The 19829-nt window shown below is 46.1% G+C and overlaps 2 protein-coding genes across 2 annotated transcripts; both read right to left on the reverse strand.

Moving 5' to 3' along the window:
* Positions 1–929: 929 nt before the first annotated feature.
* Positions 930–7216, reverse strand: LOC117042482 (zinc finger protein 665-like). Its single transcript, XM_033142028.1, has 2 exons — positions 6184–7216; positions 930–2593 (listed from the first exon to the last, which is right to left on the reverse strand). Exons 1-2 carry the CDS (start codon positions 7214–7216, stop codon positions 930–932), a joined length of 2697 nt encoding a protein of 898 aa, XP_032997919.1.
* A 6457-nt stretch (positions 7217–13673) lies between these two features.
* On the reverse strand, positions 13674–18222 carry LOC117042483 (zinc finger and SCAN domain-containing protein 20-like). Its single transcript, XM_033142029.1, has 2 exons — positions 17649–18222; positions 13674–14587 (listed from the first exon to the last, which is right to left on the reverse strand). Exons 1-2 carry the CDS (start codon positions 18220–18222, stop codon positions 13674–13676), a joined length of 1488 nt encoding a protein of 495 aa, XP_032997920.1.
* Positions 18223–19829: the final 1607 nt, after the last annotated feature.

Genomic DNA, 19829 nt, shown 5'->3' on the forward strand with positions numbered 1-19829 from the left:
TTCAGCTGATGTGAAATGTGTGAAATGTGTGCACTATCACAAAAGCTTTCCCCCCACACTTGTGGGCTACATAGTGGGAATTCTCTTGTGCTGATTAATTGGATATTTAAAAAGGGGTCTTGCTGCAGCCTGAGAAGCTCTACAATGTCTCCTATTTATGCTTCAGTTGAACCCAAGGCTTCCGCTGCACCCAAATGTGCTGGAACACTTAGAACATACAAAATGTTTCTTTTCAGGGCGGCTTACGCTATGTTCAACAAGCCTTGGTTCAGAAGCATGGCTCAGGCCAAAATCTGGCTCCCCTCCTCTATGAATTCTCTGATTTTCCATAAGGGAAGAGCTGCACCTGAAGCTCTCTTCGCATTCTGAGCATTTGTAAGGTCCTTCTTCAGTGTGCATCCTGTTATGCTTAATGAGATCAAACGGAGAAGTCCTTGTGGCACTTTGAGCATTTGTATCTTCTCTCCACTTCATGGGTTCTCTGATGTGTGATGAGCTGCAGTGCTGAACTGGAAGCCCTGCTCACATTTTGAGTATTTATAAGGCTTCTCTTTGGTGTGGATTAAACTATTTTTTTAATTAAAAAATGTCACAAGGAATCCACACCACAAATGGACAACAAAACCTGAGGCAATGAGTTCTAGTCACTAAAACGACCCAAGAACCCACTCAAAGCATGGATTGTGTGTGTGTGTTGGAAGGTTTGGGGGATGTAGCCTCTGGATGTTTCCTGTGATGCCACAAAGTGGGACGCCAAGTCTGAGGTCACATTCGCACCCTACATTTATAACTGTTGCTATGGCTTCATCCAAAGAATGCTGGGAAAAGTAGTTTGCCAGCTCCCTTAAGAACCGAAGTTCCCAGGATTCCTTTGGGGGAAGCTTTAAAAGTATTGTGTGGATGCGACCTTCTTAGCATAGTTGAAGAAGTTACATGGTTTCCATCCGCTGTGCGTTCTCACCTTCATGAGGTCTCGATCCATCACCTAAACTCTCACTGAGATTTGAACCCTGGTTGGGCGTCTCCCTTGTGTGGTGCTTTTGATGCCTCTTGAGGTCTGATTTATGAGTGAAGCTCTTTCCACATTGTTCACACTTATGCAGTTTCTCCCCTGTATGACAAGACCTTGTACCGGTATGTCTGGAAAGACCTGTGCTCTCACTGAAGCTTTTTCTACACACAGGGCATTCGTAGGGTTTGTCTCCTGTGTGAGTTCTTTGATGTCTAAGGAGATTTGCCTCCTGACTGAAGGCCTTTCTACACTCTGAGCATTGAAAAGGTTTCTGTGCTGTGTGGGTTCCTTGATGTGTAATAAGAAGTCTCCTTGAACGGAAACATTGACTACACTTGGAACATACATAGACTTTGTTCCATCTGTGTATGATTCTCTTATGTCTAATAAGGACTGACTTGCTACTGAAACATTTTCTACACCCTTCGCATTTATAGGGTTTCTCTGCTTTGTGTGGTATTCTTTTATGTTTGGTAAGGTATGACCACTTAGCATAGCTTTCCCTCCAAGCTGAACCTGTATACTTTTTTTTGCGAATCATTTGTTGACTAGGAAGATTTGAGCTCTTAGTAAAGCTTTTTCTACCCAGTGATGACTTAAAAGGTGTCTTCCTCCTATGAAGCTTTAGATGTTTGGTAAGGTTTGCCTCCTGACTGAAGCATTTACCGCACACTGAGCATTCATGGGCTCTCTCACCTTTGTGAATCCTTTGATGATTAGTAAAGTGCGACCTTTGAGAAAAACACTTACTACACACTGGACATTTGAAAGGCTTCTCCCCTGTGTGAGTTCTTTTATGTGCAGTAAGGCTTGTTTGCCAAATAAAGCTTTTCTTACACACTGAGCATTTGAAAGGCTTTTCCCCTGTGTGAATTCTTTCATGTCTAGTAAGGTTTGGCTTCTGAGCAAAACACTTACTACACACTGAACATTTGAAAGGTTTCTCCCCTGTGTGAGTTCTTATATGTATGGTAAGGTGTGAGCTCAAAGTAAAGCTTTTCTCGCACACTGTACATTTGAAAGGCTTTCCCCCTGTGTGAATTCTTTCATGTACCTTAAGGTCCCATTTCATGCAGAAGCTCTTTCCACAGTATGCACATTTATGTGGTTTTTCCCCTGTGTGAAATCTTTCATGTCCTGTAAGGTTTGATTTCGTGCGGAAGCTCTTTCCACAGTATGCACATTTATGTGGTTTTTCTCCTGTGTGAATGATCTGGTGTCGAGCAAACTTACTCTGATACCTGAAGCTCCTTCCACACTCCAAACAAGTAAATCGCTTCACCCCTGTAGGGCATGTGGGGCCGTTTCCATTGTTTCTGCTCCCACTGCTTGCTCCTCCAGACTCTGCCCTTTGAATTCTTTTCTGCTCTGTGGACGCTCTCAAAGCATCTCTGTCTTCCGGTTGCTCTCCTTGCTCAGTGAAGAAGCCACTTCGAGGAATGATGGATTCATGTGTCTTCCGTTCTGTGTGGCTTCTCTTTTCCGTCCTTGGTCCATCCTGACTCAGGTAGTTCTGCTCCACCATCTCATCCTGTGCTTTCCGCAAAGATTTCCTTCTGTTCTCTGTCCACTGCACAACACCTGCTGGGTAAGAGAGAAGGAAATCATGGATGTAGGAGAGAGATGGAAACTGAGATACTCAATCATTCACTCTAATATACAGTGGTACCATGGTTCTCAAACACCTTCGTACTCAAAGAACTTTGGACCCAAACGCTGCAAACCTGGAAGTAAGTGTTCCAGTTTGCGAACTTTTTCTGGTAGCCGAACATGTTCCGTTTTGAGTATTTAAAGCCCTATGTGGCTTAGGACCCTCGTACCTAAGGGACCGCCTCTCCTGGTATGTCCCGTGTAGGACCTTAAGGACCTCAAATAATAATCTTTTGGAGGTCCCGAGCAACAAAGATGCTAGGTTGGCTTCAACTAGGGCCAGGGCTTTCTCAGTATTGGCCCCAACTTGGTGGAACAGTCTATCTATCACAAGAGACCAGGGCCCTGCGGGATTTGGCATCTTTCTGCAGGGCCTGCAAGACGGAGCCGTTCCACCTGGCCTTTGGGTTGGTTTGTGTTTGATATTTATGCTTCATTCTTTTATTGGTGGGCTATTTGAAAATGAGACTGCAGTTTTAATTTTTAATTTTTAATTTGTATTTTAATTTGTATTTTAAATTGATTGTTTTTATGTTTTTGCTGTGAATTTTAATTAGTGTTAGCTGCCCTGAGTCCGGTTTTTGGCTGGGAAGGGCCAGCATGACTAAGCCACTTCTGGCGAACCAGAGCAGTGCACGGAAACGCTGTTTACCTTCCCGCCGGAGTGGTACCTATTTATCTACTTGCACTTTGACGTGCTTTCGAACTGCTAGGTGGGCAGGAGCTTGGACTGAGCAACGGGAGCTCACCCTGTTGCGGGGATTCAAACCGCCGACCTTCTGATCAGCAAGCCCTAGGCTCTGTACTCAAATTCTTCAGTCAAGAGCTTCTTTATTGCTTGACCGCTTGCAGAAGCATTTCTGTTCCTATTATATACAAGCTATTTACACTCCTTCTTTATGTCTCCTGCCCGGTATAATCTCAGTCCAGTAATTAACAATCCTGACACAGCAAAACTCATAGTATCAGCAGCACACATTGTCTTACTTCCAAGCTTGTTGTCAGTGTGCGTGCTGACAGTGTGAGTGTGAGTGAGTGTGTGAGTGTGTGTGTGTGTGTGTGTGTGTGTGTGTGCTTTCCTTGTGCTGAAATTGCAGCCTGCAACTTGCTCCCTTTATTTGCACCTCCAGCTGACACCAATCTAGCCTAGAGTGACCCTTTAAAGCTTCCAGGAACTTTTATCTGTTTCTTAAGGAATGTTTTCCTAACACTTTACGACGTATTTAAAAAGTTTTATTCGCAGCTTTATAGCTGAGTCCCTAATGTTTAGAGCCAACGTTTCTTCAGTCTCCAGCTGGAAGCTTAGATGGGCTTTAGGAAGCATAGCTATGTTGTTCGTCCAGAACGAGGATACAGGTGAAACTCGAAAAATTAGAATATCGTGGAAAGGTTCATTTCTTTCAAAGGTGAAACTAATATATGAGATAGACTCATGACATGCAAAGCGAGATATGTCAAGCCTTTATTTGTTATAAGTGTGATGATTATGGCGTACAGCTGATGAGAACCCCAAATTAAAAATTTCAACTTTGGGGTTTTCATCAGCTGTGAGCCATAATCATCACAATTATAACAAACAAAGGCTTGACATATCACGCTTTGCATGTCATGAGTCTATCTCATATATTAAACTCCAGTAGCTAATGAAAACAATTGCTTACACAAATGGACTTTTCCACAATATTCTAATTTTTCGAGTTTCACCTGTAGAGCAAGCTTTCCAATTCTTCATGCGCTGAAACTTTTCTACTGCTTAAGAGCAAAAATACAGCAAAAGTAGCAGACAATGAACATAGGAAAAGTAGCTGTGAACAACAAAACAAAATATCAAAAAGCACAAAGCAAAATTGAAAAATTTCTGCACAAGCCTTATATATATATAAAACACAAAAATAGTACAGTTTCCCCAGCAGACAGTCCTGCTCAGCGTGGGTTCTATGTCTGTCCATTACATTTAGTGGGTCTACTCTAAGTTGGTGTAGCATGGGGTGAGCTCAAAAATAGCCTTGTGTGCTTGTCATTAAGGCCCGGTGCTCGGAAGGAATTCTGCCTGAGGCTTCCCAGTGGCGTAGCAAAGTCAGCTGGTAAACGGTGAGGAAAATTTCTTGTCAATATTAAAACAGATTAAAATTACTTCAACTTCCTAAGCAGCTGGGTATGCTTATGTGGTGGTTTCTGGTGGTGTTGTTGTTGTTCAGTCGTATCCGACTCTTCGTGACCCCATGGACCAGAGCACGCCAGGCACCCCTATCTGGTTAACACAGGGTTAACAGTCCACAGGATGTTACGTTCTGCACTGGGTGCTCCACCCACGAATGGGTGTTTCCTTGTCTGTATTATACACTTTCTGTTTTTCCTTTGTCCGGGGAGGAAGCAACATGGAGGAGTGAATCCCCGGTTTGTGTACAGTTATGCTTTTGTAATAAACGCTTTAGTTAGAAGCATCTGTCTCAAGAAGCCTTATTGAGACACACTTCAGACATCATTCATGCTGAGTGTTTCTACTCTGCTAAACAGCCAGTCGGTGCAAAGTCGGAGAAGACTGGGAAGCGTACCGGGCGACAGATTTACGACTGTTATCTTCAGTCGTGCCGGGGAGAGGTCGTTGCTACCCTCCGGTTGATCGAAAACACCCATAGCTTACCTAAACAAGAATGCTTCTAGCAGGTGCCTGAAAAGAGTCTAGCAAAGGCACGTTCTTTATTTCAAGAGGCTGGGAGTTCCAAAGTGCAGGTGCTGCCACACAAAACAATGCAGTACAGATATTATGTGGAACCTGTGCTTGAAACTACTGAAGGGGAGGTTTTATTTATTGTGATTTCACCATGCTCTGTATTATCTGAAATGAAAAACATTTATTTAAAAAGCAGGACTGCACAGCAGCAATCTACTCGCCTGCGAGTCTCATCATGATCAGTGGGACTTATTCCTGAGCCGGCGGTATATAAGATTGGCAATCCTATGCACCCCTTGCATCCAGTTTGTACCTAAAAATCTGCACAAACCTGACCAGAGAATTGTAGAACTGGAAGGGAACCCTGAGGGTCATCTAGCCAACCCCCTGCGCAGTGCAGGAATCTCAACTAGACCATCCCTGACCAATGGCCATCCAGCCTCTGTTTAAGACCAAGGAAGGAGAGGCCACCTCCTGCCAAGGGAGTTCTTTTCTACTGTCAGATAGCTCTGCCTGCCAGAATGCTTTTCCTGATGTTTTGACAGCTCGGGGGAGGCTTGGGGGGAGTAGCGGGCGGACAGTGTGCCATTGCCCCGCACTCCTGGGCTGCTTCGGGGGGGGGGTGGAGAGGCCCCAAGACTCCCTCAAGTTGTCCAAACGAAAGGGGGAAGGGGCAAAGGTCACCGGCAAAACAGCATGGCTCCCTGCTCCCTGCCATAAAGCAGCCCGGGAGCTGCCATGTTGTAACCAACCTCAGTAATGATACCCAGGGCGCCCCACACCCCCAGCACCCTCTTCCTATGCCACTGGGGCTTCCTTCCCCGATATGCATCACCTGCACACTTACCTGCACACATATGTCTCTGGGCTGTGGGTTCACTGGGGCCTCTTCCTTGAAAAATGGGCTTCTGACAGACCATTTCCTCATACCCAAAGCGGGTGTCTTGTTCCTCGGTGGCAACAAGAGCGGGTTGGAAGGTGGATTCATTGGGGCCTTTCCAATCTCCCCCGCTAGCAATAGGCTTATCTATATCCTCCTCTGAGCCGTCTTCCTCAGGATACCCAGTTCTGATACGGACGGTGGACTTTTGTAGGACACCTTGTTCATACGCAATGCAGATGTCTTGTCCCTTAGCTGCATCAACAACAGCCTGGGCTGGAGGTTCACTGGGGACACTGGAGTCTAGTTTGCTGTGAACGGGACCCTCCACTGAGTGGGTTTCCTGCAAACACGCCTTTCTCTCGCCGGTGTTGGGGCACTGCCAGATGTTTTCCTCACCTACAGCACACACACCCTGCTCCTTAGCAGCACCAGGAATTGTCTGCCCTGTGATTTCCCAGGGAGATTTGCAACCTCCTCCACGAGGAAGGGGTACATCCTCCTCCTCCTCCTCCTCCTCGACTGGGCGGGCTCTCTTATGGATGATGGGCTTTGGCCTGATGGGTTCACCATAGACAATGCCCAGGTCTGGCTCCTTGCAAGTGTCAAACATCATCATCCTGGCTGTGGCATCAACAACGGTCTGGGCTGGAGGTTCAATGGGGACACTGGAGTCTAGTTTGCTGTGAACGGGACCCTCCACTGAGTGGGTTTCCTGCAAACATGCCTTTCTCTCGCAGGTGTTGGGGAACTGCCAGATGTTTTCCTCACCCACAATGCACACATCCTGCTCCTCAGCAGCACCAGGAATTGTCTGTACTGTGATTTCCCAGGAGGCTCTGAAACTTCCTCCACGAAAAAGGGGCACATCCTCCTCCTCCTCGACTGGGTGGGCTTTCTTCTGACCTTCCGTTCTCTTATGGATGATGGGCTTTGGCCTGATGGGTTCCCCATAGACAATGCACAGGTCTGGCTCCTTGCAAGTATCAAGAGTCATCATCCTGGCTGTGGTCCAACTGGGCTCCTTGGAACCTTCTTTGTAGGCACAGGCGTCTTCTGTTTCATCTACTGTCTGCCGCTTTCTGTTTGCCTGTTTGGGAAAGTAGATTGTTTGAAATAAGGCATCTTGAGAAACAGGAGATACAGAGAATTAGAAGCACAAGAGTATCCTGTTCCGCTCAGCCTACAGAGGATACATTATGTGCCCCATATGCACACTGGACACACTCCATTTCACTGCTTTAGGAAAATAGCTCACAAATGAATCTTTTCCTTCATGACGCTCATGTACACAAGAGAATAGTAACGTTGGCCACTTAGCTCTGTACTGTCTACACTGACAGGCAGCAGCTCTCCAGGGTTTCATACGGGAAGCCTTTCCCAAGCGCTACGTGGAGATACTGGGGATTGAACTTGCCACCTTCTGCAATGCAAGGCAGGCACTCTACCACTGAGCTGCGTTCCTTCCCCCTAAGAATCTTTTGATCTTTGCTCCAGGAAATCTCACAACCTCCACCTGCAGAAGCTCTAATACACTTCCTGTCCCACTTTTCCTTAATGTTGTGGACTCTGGGTTGCAGCTCTGCCTTGAACAAGCCCCCCCCCCCCTTAGTGAAATATTTAACTGTTTAAGGGAAACAGACAAAGGAAGATCCCTAAAAGTTAATAGGGAGAAATCTCTGCTTTCTAAAAGGGACAAAGTGAGATTGTAGATATATGTTCTTCTCAGTTGTGTTTCTGAAAGTAAAGCTGTTTGGAATAAAAAATAATCTGAACATTGCACATGATCTACACACACCAACCTTTCCTTGATGATCCCCACCTACTGCTGATCTACATTCCTTCCCCCTCAAATTCCAGAAAGGTAGCATCCTTCACCTGCAGAAGCCCTTAAACACATCCTGTCCCTCCTTTCCCTTCTGTTATTGACTCTGGGTTGCAGCTCCCCAAGGGTTGGACTGGATGGCCCTTGTGGTCTCTTCCAACTCTATGATTCTATGATTCTATGACTCTCCCTTAAGCAATAATGCTCCTTCATGGACATTCCCCCTTAGTGAAATATTTAATTAATGCAAAAGGCAAAGGGCAAGATTCTGCATTTCCGACCCCACCCCACCCCAGTTTACCCATCCATGGGAAGAATCCCCTGTTGCACTCTTCCTCCTTTGACTAACCCAGGTCCCCTTAGCGCTAAGGAAGGTCGACACTCGCGGCCCCGAGAAGCAGCCCCTTTCGAAATCAAGTCTTCATTTCCAATGCCACAAAGGAGAAGAAAGAGGGGAGAAACAGGGACCCCCAGTTCAGAACTTTCTACCCAATCTCAGCATATCTTATCTTGAGTTCTTTCTTGCTCGGCTCCAGCTCACCCTTTCGGACAGGCAGTGGTGAGGTCACAGACTCCCCTTCTTCATCTCAAGCTCCTTCACTGTCCTACTTGGGTGTTGGCTCATCTAAATGGCTCCAGGTGTTGATAGTTTATGTGGGAAGTGCAAAGGCTGCTGGGAATTGGAGTTCACAGAAAAACAAAGTGTGGCAGGGAGGAAGCGTGATCTTTTCCCGTCTTGCACTTTGATTTATAGCTTTCTTGTTTTGTTTTGAAATCGTGGCTTGGTTTCGCATATTGTCAACAGAACCACACCAACTTTTATGGTTTTCTTAAAAAAAGAATTCTCCTCCTCCGTGTGCCTCCGATATGAGAGGGCCAGAGCCTGGCAACCTGAGAATAGACCTTTCTTGAGGTGCCTCCTCGCTCCTGGAATGATCTTCCCAGGGAGGATCTCCTGGTGTCTTCCTTCCTTCTTTTTAGGCACCAGCATTTCAGCCAATGAGTGAATTCAGAGCGGCGAGTGATTTGTGATTTGTTTAGATACCAGGCAGTAGGAATCCCCAGAGTCCTCAAAAGCTGCTTCTCCCTTCCTTTGAGTGTACTTCTTCAGAATTCCAACAGGTTAAGCTATTTCTGAAAAGGAAATAAAACTATGGGGAAGCTTTCACATTCTGTCTGTCACAATTTCAGTTACACTGATTTATGGTTGATAAAGTCTTCATATATACCGAGGACCAAATCTTGCTGAATGAAACCCAGCTTGGCTTCCGCAATTCACCAATCTTTTAGGGTTCTTTGAACATCTATGGAGAAGTGGCTTAATCATCATTTGCGTGGCCAGGCAGAGTCCCCCGAACCCCGGGCAGCCCCTGAGGGAAATAACGACACGAGACAACGTTCTCTGGGATTAAATTGGCCACAACTTTATTAATATTCAGATGTAGGGAGACCTTGGCTCAGGCACTGGGCGTTTATCCTTCCTAGCCCCCCAGCCGGGGTTCTGGGTAATTTCAGGGTTATCCAGCATGAGTGGGGAGTGGGCTAGCTCTGGAGAACATATGTTCAAGCAGATAGCCTGCACCCCCTGTTCACCGCCGCTGCAGGGGGAGTGCCGTGATGACCTCAGGACGTATGGTCAAAGCCTCCCCCTGAGACTCCTTTAACGGGAACCCTGTTATTGACGCTGCAATGGGGGCGGGGGTCTCCGCCCCACGCCCCCTACAATTTTGTAGATGACTAAAGGATTCCGCCCAAGGCCTGTAACCGCCAAAGTTGTGACAAATTGCTACGGGAAAGGCGAAACCTGCCAATGCAGGGAAAGTCCTTTCCGGCCCTTCAACAGTAACCTTGTCATAGCAGCGCCTGCGTGCCTGTGGAAAAAGAATGTAGTTAACCTGCAACATAAACGTCAATTGAGGGAGTGGAGGGTGGGGAAGCTCTGAATCCAACGGCCGCTTCCCAGGTATGACTCAAGCTCTATTGTGTGTGCTGAATAATCCCTCCTTCTACCTGGCCAATCCCCCTGGCAACACCTCCCCAGCCGGGATTGGGCGGCTGCTAGAGTAGGTGGAGTTCACACCTGGGAAGGTGGTGACAGAAAACCAACTGCCAGGAGCTGCACCGTGATCCAAGGGGGTTACTCGTGACCACGCAAAAGCCGCACCCCATTTGATGTGGGGAACGCTCATTCCTCTCCCCTAGTAACGCTGGAAACGGTAGCTCTGTGAGGAGAATAGGAGGTCTCTCCTAACCCATCTCAGCACACTTAACAACCTTCAGCTGTGTGTAAAGAGGATGCTGGACTAGATGGGCCTTCGAACTGATCCAGCAGGTTCTTATGCCTGTGCTGCCCTGTATGTCTTTCACCTGTATGTCTTTCACAGGGAACTTTCCATAGGCTGTCCTTTGGCGTCTCTCTGTGTGCGTATGTGCATTTGGGGTCCTTGCGAGTTCTGCAACGAGGAACATAGGGTGTGGTACCGATGCATTTATTGACCTGTGCCATGCTGTTGCTGCATGCTGACTGGCAGAGCATGTGGTGGGTGTGTCCAAGGCACATGGCATGCGTTGCGCACTGGCAGTGAGCACTGCTAGGTCTGCAGTGTCCCCTCTCTTAGTTTCATTCCTGATTTTGAGCTACCTCCCATGAGCCACCTATGAGTTAACTAAACACTTTCTTCCTGCCCACCAGCTGCTAGTTAACGGTTGGGCAGCCACGGCTTGGAGAAGACAGATTGGCCCACAGGCCAGAGGTTCTGCAGCCATGTGCAATGAGAAAAGGAGTACAAAATACCCTAAACAAACAATTTAATAATCGTAGAATAATAGAGTTGGAAGAGACCACAAGGGCCATCCAGTCCAACCCCCTGCCAAGCAGGAAACATCATCAAAGCATTCCTGACAGATGGATGTCAAGCCTCTGCTTAAAGACCTCCAAAGAAGGAGACTCCACCACACTCCTTGGCAGCAAATTCCACTGTCAAATAGCTCTCACTGTCAGGAAGTTCTTCCTAATGTTTAGGTGGAATCTTCTTTCTTGTAGTTTGAATCCATTGCTCTGTGTCCGCTTCTCTGGAGCAGCAGAAAACAACCTTTCACCCTCCTGTATATCACATCCTTTTATATATTTGAACATGGTATCACCACTTAACCTTCTCTTCTCCAGGCTAAACATACCCAGCTCCCTAAGCCGTTCCTCATAAGGCATTGTTTCTAGGCCTTTGACTAATCTGTTAAGGTCATTTTGAAGTGTGATCCTGTCCTCTGGGGTATTAGCCACCCCTCCCAATTTGGTGTCATCTGCAAACTTGATCAGGATGCCCTCAAGCCCATCATCCAAGTCATTGATGAAGATGTTGAATAAGACTGGGCCCAAGACAGAACCCTGTGGCACCCCACAGGAGCCACTGAGGAGCCATTGATGAGCACCCTTTGGGTTCGGTCAGCCAGCCAGTTACAAATCCACTGAATGGTAGCATTGTCTAGCCCACATTTTACCAGCTTCTTTACAATAATATCATGGGGCACCTTGTCAAAGGCCTTGCTGAAATCAAGATAGGCTATATCCACATCCACAGCATTCCCTTCATCTACCAGGCTTGTAATTCTGTCAAAAAATGAGATCAGATTAGTCTGACATGACTTATTTTTCAGTGCTGCAACAGTATGTTTAAAACTGCAACCTTGACAAGTGACAAGAGTAATAGAGGGGTTAAAATGTACAAAATTTATTGGTGAATACAGCAAACACATTAAAGTACTTAAAGAAGCAAGTCCCAAATAAAACATGCATTTAAAAAGAAGTACCAATGACAGGAGAAATACACTGAAGTAGAAGAATACAGAAACTGAAGCATCTGCAACATTTCTCTGCCTCTCCATTGCTGTCTTGTGCCGATTCAGCTGATGTGAAATGTGTGCACTATCACAAAAGCTTTCCCTCACACTTGTGGGCTATATAGTTGGAATTCTCTTGTGCTGATTAATTGGATATTTAAAAAGCGGTCTTGCTGCAGCCTGCGAAGCTCTACGATGTCTCTTGTTTATGCTTCAGTTGATGTAACCCAAGGCTTCCACTGCACCCAAATGTACTGTGACACTTGGAACATACGAAATATTTCTATTCCGGCTGGGTTACGTTATGTTCAACAAGACTTGGTTCAGAAGCATGGCTCAGGCCAAAATCTGGCTCCCCTCCTCTATGAATTCTCTGATGTTCCATAAGGGAGGAGCTGCACCTGAAGCTCTCTTCGCATTCTGAGCATTTGTAAGGTCCTTCTTCAATGTGCATACTGTTATGCTTAATAAGATCAAACGGAGAAGCAAAGTCCTTGTGGCACTTTGAGCATTTGTATGTTCTCTCCACTTCATGGGTTCTCTGATGTGCGATGAGCTGCAGTGCAGAACTGTAAGCCCTACTCACATTTTGAGTATTTATAAGGCTTCTCTTTGGTGTGGATTAAACTATTTTTTTAATTAAAAAATGTCACAAGGAATCCACACCACAAATGGACAACAAAACCTGAGGCAACGAGTTGTAGTCACTAAAAAGACTGAAGAACCCACCCAAAACATGGATTGTGTGTATTGGAAGGTTTGGGGGATGTAGCCTCTGGGTGGCTTCTGTGATCCCAAAAAGTGGGACGCCAAGTCTGAGGTCACATTCGCACCCTACATTTATAACTGTTGTCATGGCTTCATCCAAAAAATGCTGGGAAAAGTAGTTTGCCAGCTCCCTTAAGAACCGAAGTTCCCAGGATTCCTTGGGGGGAAGCTTTTAAAGTATTGTGTGGATGCGACCTTCTTAGCATAGTTGAAGAAGTTACATGGTTTCCATCTGCTGTGCGTTCTCACCTTCATGAGGTCTTGATTCATCATCTAAACCTTCACTGAGATTTGAACCCTGGTTGGGCGTCTCCCTTGTGTGGTGCTTTTGATGCCTTTTGAAGTCCAGTTTGCGGGTGAAGCTCTTTCCACATTGTTCACACTTGTGCAGTTTCTCCCCTGTATGGCAAGACCTTGTATGTCTGGAAAGAGCTGCGCTCTCACTGAAGCTTTTTCTACACACTGGGCATTCGTAGGGTTTGTCTCCTGTGTGAGTTCTTTGATGTCTAAGGAGATTTGCCTCCTGACTGAAGGCTTTTCTACACTCTGAGCATTGAAAAGGTTTTTGTGTTGTGTGGGTTCCTTGATGTGTAATAAGAAGTCTCCTTGAACGGAAACATTGACTGCACTTGGAACATGCATAGACTTTGTTCCATCTGTGTACGATTCTCTTATGTCTAGTAAGGACTGACCTGCTATTGAAACATTTTCTACACCCTTCACATTTATAGGTTTTCTCAGTTTTGTGTGGTATTCTTTTATGTTGGGTAAGGTATGACCACTTAATATAGCTTTCCTTCCTAGCTGAACATTTATACTTTTTTTGCGAATCATTTGTTGACTAGGAAGATTTGAGCTCTTAGTAAATATTTTTCTACCCAGTGATAACTTAAAAGGTGTCTTCCTCCTATGAAGTTTTAGATGTTTAGTAAGGTTTGCCTCCCGACTGAAGCATTTACCACACACTGAGCATTCATGGACTCTCTCACCTTTGTGAATCCTTTGATGTTTAGTAAGGCTTGACTTACTACACACTGAACATTTGAAAGGCTTCTCCTTTGTGTGAGTTTTTATGTGCAGTAAGGCTTGATTGCCAACTAAAGCTTTTCTTGCACACTGAACATTTGAAAGGCTTTCCCCCTGTGTGAATTCTTTCATGTCTTGTAAGGTCTGATTTCACACGGAAGCTCTTTCCACAGTGTGCACATTTATGTGGTTTCTTCCCTGTGTGAATTCTTTCATGTCTAGTAAGGCTTGACTTCTGAGCAAAACACTTACTACACACTGAACATTTGAAAGGTTTCTCCCCTGTGTGAGTTCTTATATGTGTGGTAAGGTTTGCGCTCAATGTAAAGCTTTTCTCGCACACTGTACATTTGAAAGGCTTTTCCCCTGTGTGGGTTCTTTTATGTACTGTAAGGTTTGATTTCGTGCAGAAGCTCTTTCCACAGACTGCACATTTATGTGGTTTTTCCCCTGTGTGAATTGTTTCATGTCCTGTAAGGTTTGATTTCGTGCGGAAGCTCTTTCCACAGTATGCACATTTATGTGTTTTTTCTCCTGTGTGAATTAACTGATGTCGAGCAAACTTACTCTGATACCTGAAGCTCCTCCCACACTCCAAACAAGTAAATCGCTTCACCTCTGTAGGGCATGTGGGGCTGTTGCCATTGTTTCTGCTCCCACTGCTTGTTCCTCCAGACTCTGCCCTTTGAATTCTTTTCTCCTCTGTGGACGCTCTCAAAGCATCTCTGTTTTCTGGTTGTTCTCCTTGCTCAGTGAAGAAGCCACTTTGAGGAATGATGGATTCATGTGTCTTCCGTTCTGTGTGGCTTCTCTTTTCCGTCCTTGGTCCATCCTGACTCAGGTAGTTGTGCTCCACCATCTCATCCTGTGCTTTCCGCAAAGATTTCCTTCTGTTCTCTGTCCACTGTACAACACCTGCTGGGTAAGAGAGAAGGAAATCATGGATGTTGGAGAGAGATGGATACTGAGAGATTCAATCGTTCAGTCTAATATACTTTGGTACCATGGTTCTCAAACACCTTCGTACTCGAAGAACTTTGGACCCAAACACTGCAAACCTGGAAGTAAGTGTTCCGGTTTGCGAACTTTTTCCGGAAGCCGAACATGATCCGTTTTGAGTGTTACGCTTCCAATTTGAGTGCCACACTTCCATTTTGAAAGTTACACTGAGGTCTGTCTGTTTTTGCTATTCATGTTGTGTTTTTGTGGCTCTTTGTTTTGTTTTTGTGAGTGTGTGGAACCCAGTTCAGCTACTGATTGATTGTGTGACTGCAGTACATTGGATATTGCTTTCATTTTATGGATCACTGGTCTCGTTAGATAGTAAAATCCATGTTAAATTGCTGTTTTGGGGGTTGTTTTTAAAAGTCTGGAACGGATCAATCCATTTTGCATTACTTACTATGGGAAAGGGGGCCTTGGTTTTGGAACACTTTGGTTTTGGAACGGACTTCCGAATGGATTAAGATTGAGAATCAAGGTACGACTGTACTTGGTCTTTTTGCTACAGTTTGGGGCCATTTCTGTCTAAGCGGGCAATGTGTTGCCATCATGAGTGACTCTTTTTTTAACTCTCCTCAATATCCTGAGTCTGGTTTCATTATTGTGTCAGTTTCAACTTCAAGATTCCACAAGTGGTGAACCTGTGTGGAATCTGCACAGTATAAAAAATGCTGTGAAAATGCTGTTTAAAAAAAAGTTTTGGGAAATACATTGAATTTGGCATAGCCATCTATTGTCACATTTATATATTGCACTTTATATTAGAGGTTACCGCCCACATACTTGCTCTGCGCTTCTCTGCTAGTGCAGTGGCTCCTTGGTCAAACCACTTCTTACTGTTTCTAGCAGAGTTTCCCCAGGAGGCAGGTAAAAGGTAAAGGTAAAGGGACCCCTGACCATTAGGTCCAGTCGTGTCCGACTCTGGGGTTGCGGCGCTCATCTCGCTTTATTGGCCGAGGGAGCTGGCTTATAGCTTCCGGGTCATGTGGCCAGTAAGACTAAGCCGCTTCTTGCGAACCAGAGAAGCACACGGAAACGCTGTTTACCTTCCCGCGTATTTATCTACTTGTACTTTGATGTGCTTTCGAACTGCTAGGTGGGCAGGAGCCGGGACTGAGCAACGGGAGCTCACCCTGTTGCGGGGATTCAAACCGCCGACCTTCTGATCAGCAAGCCCTAGGCTCTGTACTCAAATTCTTCAGTCAAGAGCTTCTTTATTGCTTGACTGGTTGCACAAGCATTTCTGTCACTATTGCCTATATACAAGCTATTTACAGTCCTTCTTTATGTCTCCAGCACGGTATTATCTCAGACCAGTAATTAACAATCCGGACACAGCAAAACTCATAGTATCAGCAGCACACATTGTCTTACTTCCAACCAGTGTGCGTGCTGACAGTGTGTGTGTTTTCCTTGTGCTGAAATTTCAGCCTGCAACTTGCTCCCTTTATTTACACCTCTAGCTGACAGCATTCATGCCTAGAGTGACCCTTTAAAACTTCCAGAAACTTTTATTTGTTTCTTAAGGAATTTTTTCCTAACACTTTACAACGTATTTAAAAAGTTTTATTCGCAGCTTTATAGCTGAGTCCCTAATGTTTAGAGCCAATGTCTCCTCAGTCTCCAGCTGGAAGCTTAGATGGACTTTAGGAAGCATAGCTATATTGTTGGTCCAGCACGAGGATAGAGCAAGCTTTCCAATTATTCATGCACTGAAACTTTTCTAGTGCTTAAGAGCAAAAATACAGCAAAAGTAGCAGACAACGAACATAGGAAAAGAAGTTGTGAACAACAAACAAAATATCAAAAAGCACATAGGAAAATTGAAAAATTTCTGCACAAGCCTTATATATATAAAACACAAAAATAGTACAGTTTCCCCAGCAGACAGTCCTGCTCAGCGTGGGTTCTATGTCAGTCCATTACATTTAGTGCGTCTACTCTAAGTTGGTGTAGCATGGGGTGAGCTCAAAAATAGCCTGGCGCTTGGAAGGAATTCTGCCTGAGGCTTCCCAGTGGCGTAGCAAAGTTAGCTGGTACCCGGTGAGGATAATTTCTTGTCAATATTAAAACAGATTAAAATTACTTCAACTTACTAAGCATCTGGGTATGCTTGCCTAAATAAGAATGCTTTTAGCAGGTGCCTGAAAAGAGTCTAGGAAAGGCATGTGCTTTATTGCAAGAGGCTGGGAGTTCCAAAGTGCAGGTGTTGCCACACTAAACAATGTGGAACCTGTGCTTGAAACTACTGACAGGGAGGTTTTATTTATTGTGATTTCACCATGCTCTGTATTATCTGAAAAGAAAAACATTTATTTAAAAAGCAGGACTGCACAGCAGCAATCTACTCGCCTGCGAGTCTCATCATGATCAGTGGGACTTATTCCTGAGCCGGCGGTATATAAGACTGGCAATGCTATGCACCCCTTGCATCCAGTTTGTACCTAAAAATCTGCACAAACCTGACCAGAGAATTGTAGAACTGGAAGGGACCCCTGAGGGTCATCTAGCCAACCCCCTGGGCAGTGCAGGAATCTCAACGAGACCATCCCTGACCAATGGCCATCCAGCCTCTGTTTAAGACCAAGGAAGGAGAGGCCACCTCCTGCCAAGGGAGTTCTTTTCCACTGTCAGACAGCTCTGCCCGCCAGAATGCTTTTCCTGATATTTTGACAGCTCGGGGGAGGCTTGGGAGTAGTGGGCGTGCGGCGTGCCATTGCCCCGCACTCCTGGGCTGCTTCCGGGGGGGGGGGAGAGGCCCCAAGACTCCCTCAAGTTGTGCAAACGAAAGGGGGAAGGGGCAAAGGTCACTGGCAAAACAGCATGGCTCCCTGCCCCCCACCATAAAGCAGCCTGGGAGCTGCCATGTTGTAACCAACCTCAGTAATGATACCCAGGGCGCCCCACACCCCCAGCACCCTCTTCCTACGCCACTGGGGCTTCCTTCCCCGATATGCATCACCTGCACACTTACCTGCATCCATATCTCTCTGGGCTGTGGCTTCACTGGGGCCTCTTCCTTGAAAAATGGGCTTCTGACAGACCATTTCCTCATACCCAAAGCGGGTGTCTTGTTCCTCGGTGGCTACAAGAGCGTGTTGGAAGGTGGATTCATTGGGGCCTTTCCAATCTCCCCCGCTAGCAATAGGCTTATCTATATCCTCCTCTGAGCCGTCTTCCTCAGGATACCCAGTTCTGATACGGACGGTGGACTTTTGTAGGACACCTTGCTCATACGCAATGCAGATGTCTTGTCCCTTAGCTGCATCAACAACAGCCTGGGCTGGAGGTTCACTGGGGACACTGGAGTCTAGTTTGCTGTGAACGGGACCCTCCACTGAGTGGGTTTCCTGCAAACACGCCTTTCTCTCGCCGGTGTTGGGGAACTGCCAGATGTTTTCCTCACCTACAATGCACACACTCTGCTCCTTAGCATCACCAGGAATTGTCTTCCCTGTGATCTCCCAGGGAGATTTGCAACCTCCTCCACGAGGAAGGGGTACATCCTCCTCCTCCTCCTCCTCGACTGGGCGGGCTCTCTTATGCATGATGGGCTTTGGCCTGATGGGTTCACCATAGACAATGCACAGGTCTGGCTCCTTGCAAGTGTCAAACATCATCATCCTGGCTGTGGCATCAACAACGGTCTGGGCTGGAGGTTCAATGGGGACACTGGAGTCTAGTTTGCTGTGAACGGGACCCTCCACTGAGTGGGTTTCCTGCAAACACGCCTTCCTCTCGCAGGTGTTGGGGAACTGCCAGATGTTTTCCTCGCCCACAATGCACACATCCTGCTCCTCAGCAGCACCAGGAATTGTCTGTACCATGATTTCCCAGGAGGCTCTGAAACTTCCTCCACGAAAAAGGGGCACATCCTCCTCCTCCTCGACTGGGTGGGCTTTCTTCTGACCTTCCGTTCTCTTATGGATGATGGGCTTTGGCCTGATGGGTTCCCCATAGACAATGCCCAGGTCTGGCTCCCTGCAAGTATCAAACATCATCATCCAGGCTGTGGTCCAACAGGGCTCCTTGGAACCTTCTTTGTAGGCACAGGCGTCTTCTGTTTCATCTACTGTCTGCCGCTTTCTGTTTGCCTGTTTGGGAAAGTAGATTGTTTGAAATAAGGCATCTTGAGAAACAGGAGATACAGAGAATTAGAAGCACAAGAGTATCCTGTTCAGCTCAGCCTACAGAGGATAAATTATGTGCCCCATATGCATCACTAGACACACTCCATTTCACTGCTTTAGGAAAATAGCTCACAAATGAATCTTTTCTTTCATGACGCTCATGTACACAAGAGAATAGTAACGTTGGCCACTTAGCTCCGTACTGCCTACACTGACTGGCAGCAGCTCTCCAAAGTCCCATACAGGAAGCCTCTCCCAAGTGCTACGTGGAGATGCTCGGGATTGAATTTACCACCTTCTGCAATGCAAGGCAGGCACTCTACCACTGAGTTGCGTTCCTTCCCCCTAAGACTCTTTTGATCTTTGCTCCAGGAAATCTTGCAACCTCCACCTGCAGAAGCTCTAATACACTTCCTGTCCCTCATTTAATTTCTGTTGTGAACTCTGGGTTGCAGCTCTGCCTTGAACAAGCTCGCCCTTAGTGAAATATTTAACTGTTTAAGGGAAACAGACAAATGAAGATCCCTAAAAGTTAATAGGGAGAATTCTCTGCTTTCTAAAAGGGACAAAGTGAGATTGTAGATATATGTTCTTCTCAGTTATGTTTCTGCAAGTAAAGCTGTTTGGAATAAAAAATAATCTGAACATTGCACATGATCTACACACAAGCACACCAACCTTTCCTTGATGATCCCCACCTATTGCTGATCTACATTCCTTCCCCCTCAAACCCTGTTGATATTTACTCCAGAAAGGTAGCACCCTTCACCTGCAGAAGCCCTTAAACACATCCTGTCCCCCTTTTCCCTTCTGTTATTGACTCTGGGTTGCAGCTCCCCAAGGACTCTCCCTTAAGCAATCATGCTCCTTCATGGACATTCCCCCTTAGTGAAATATTTAATTAAGGCAAAGGGCAAAGGGCAAGATGCTACATTCCCGACCCCACCCCATGGGAAGAATCCCCTCTCTTGCACTCTTCCTCCTTTGACTAACCCAGGTCCCCTTAGCGCTAAGGAAGGTGTACA

Source organism: Lacerta agilis, chromosome 2, assembly GCF_009819535.1.
Source record: "Lacerta agilis isolate rLacAgi1 chromosome 2, rLacAgi1.pri, whole genome shotgun sequence".
Classification (NCBI taxonomy): Eukaryota; Metazoa; Chordata; class Lepidosauria; order Squamata; family Lacertidae; genus Lacerta; species Lacerta agilis.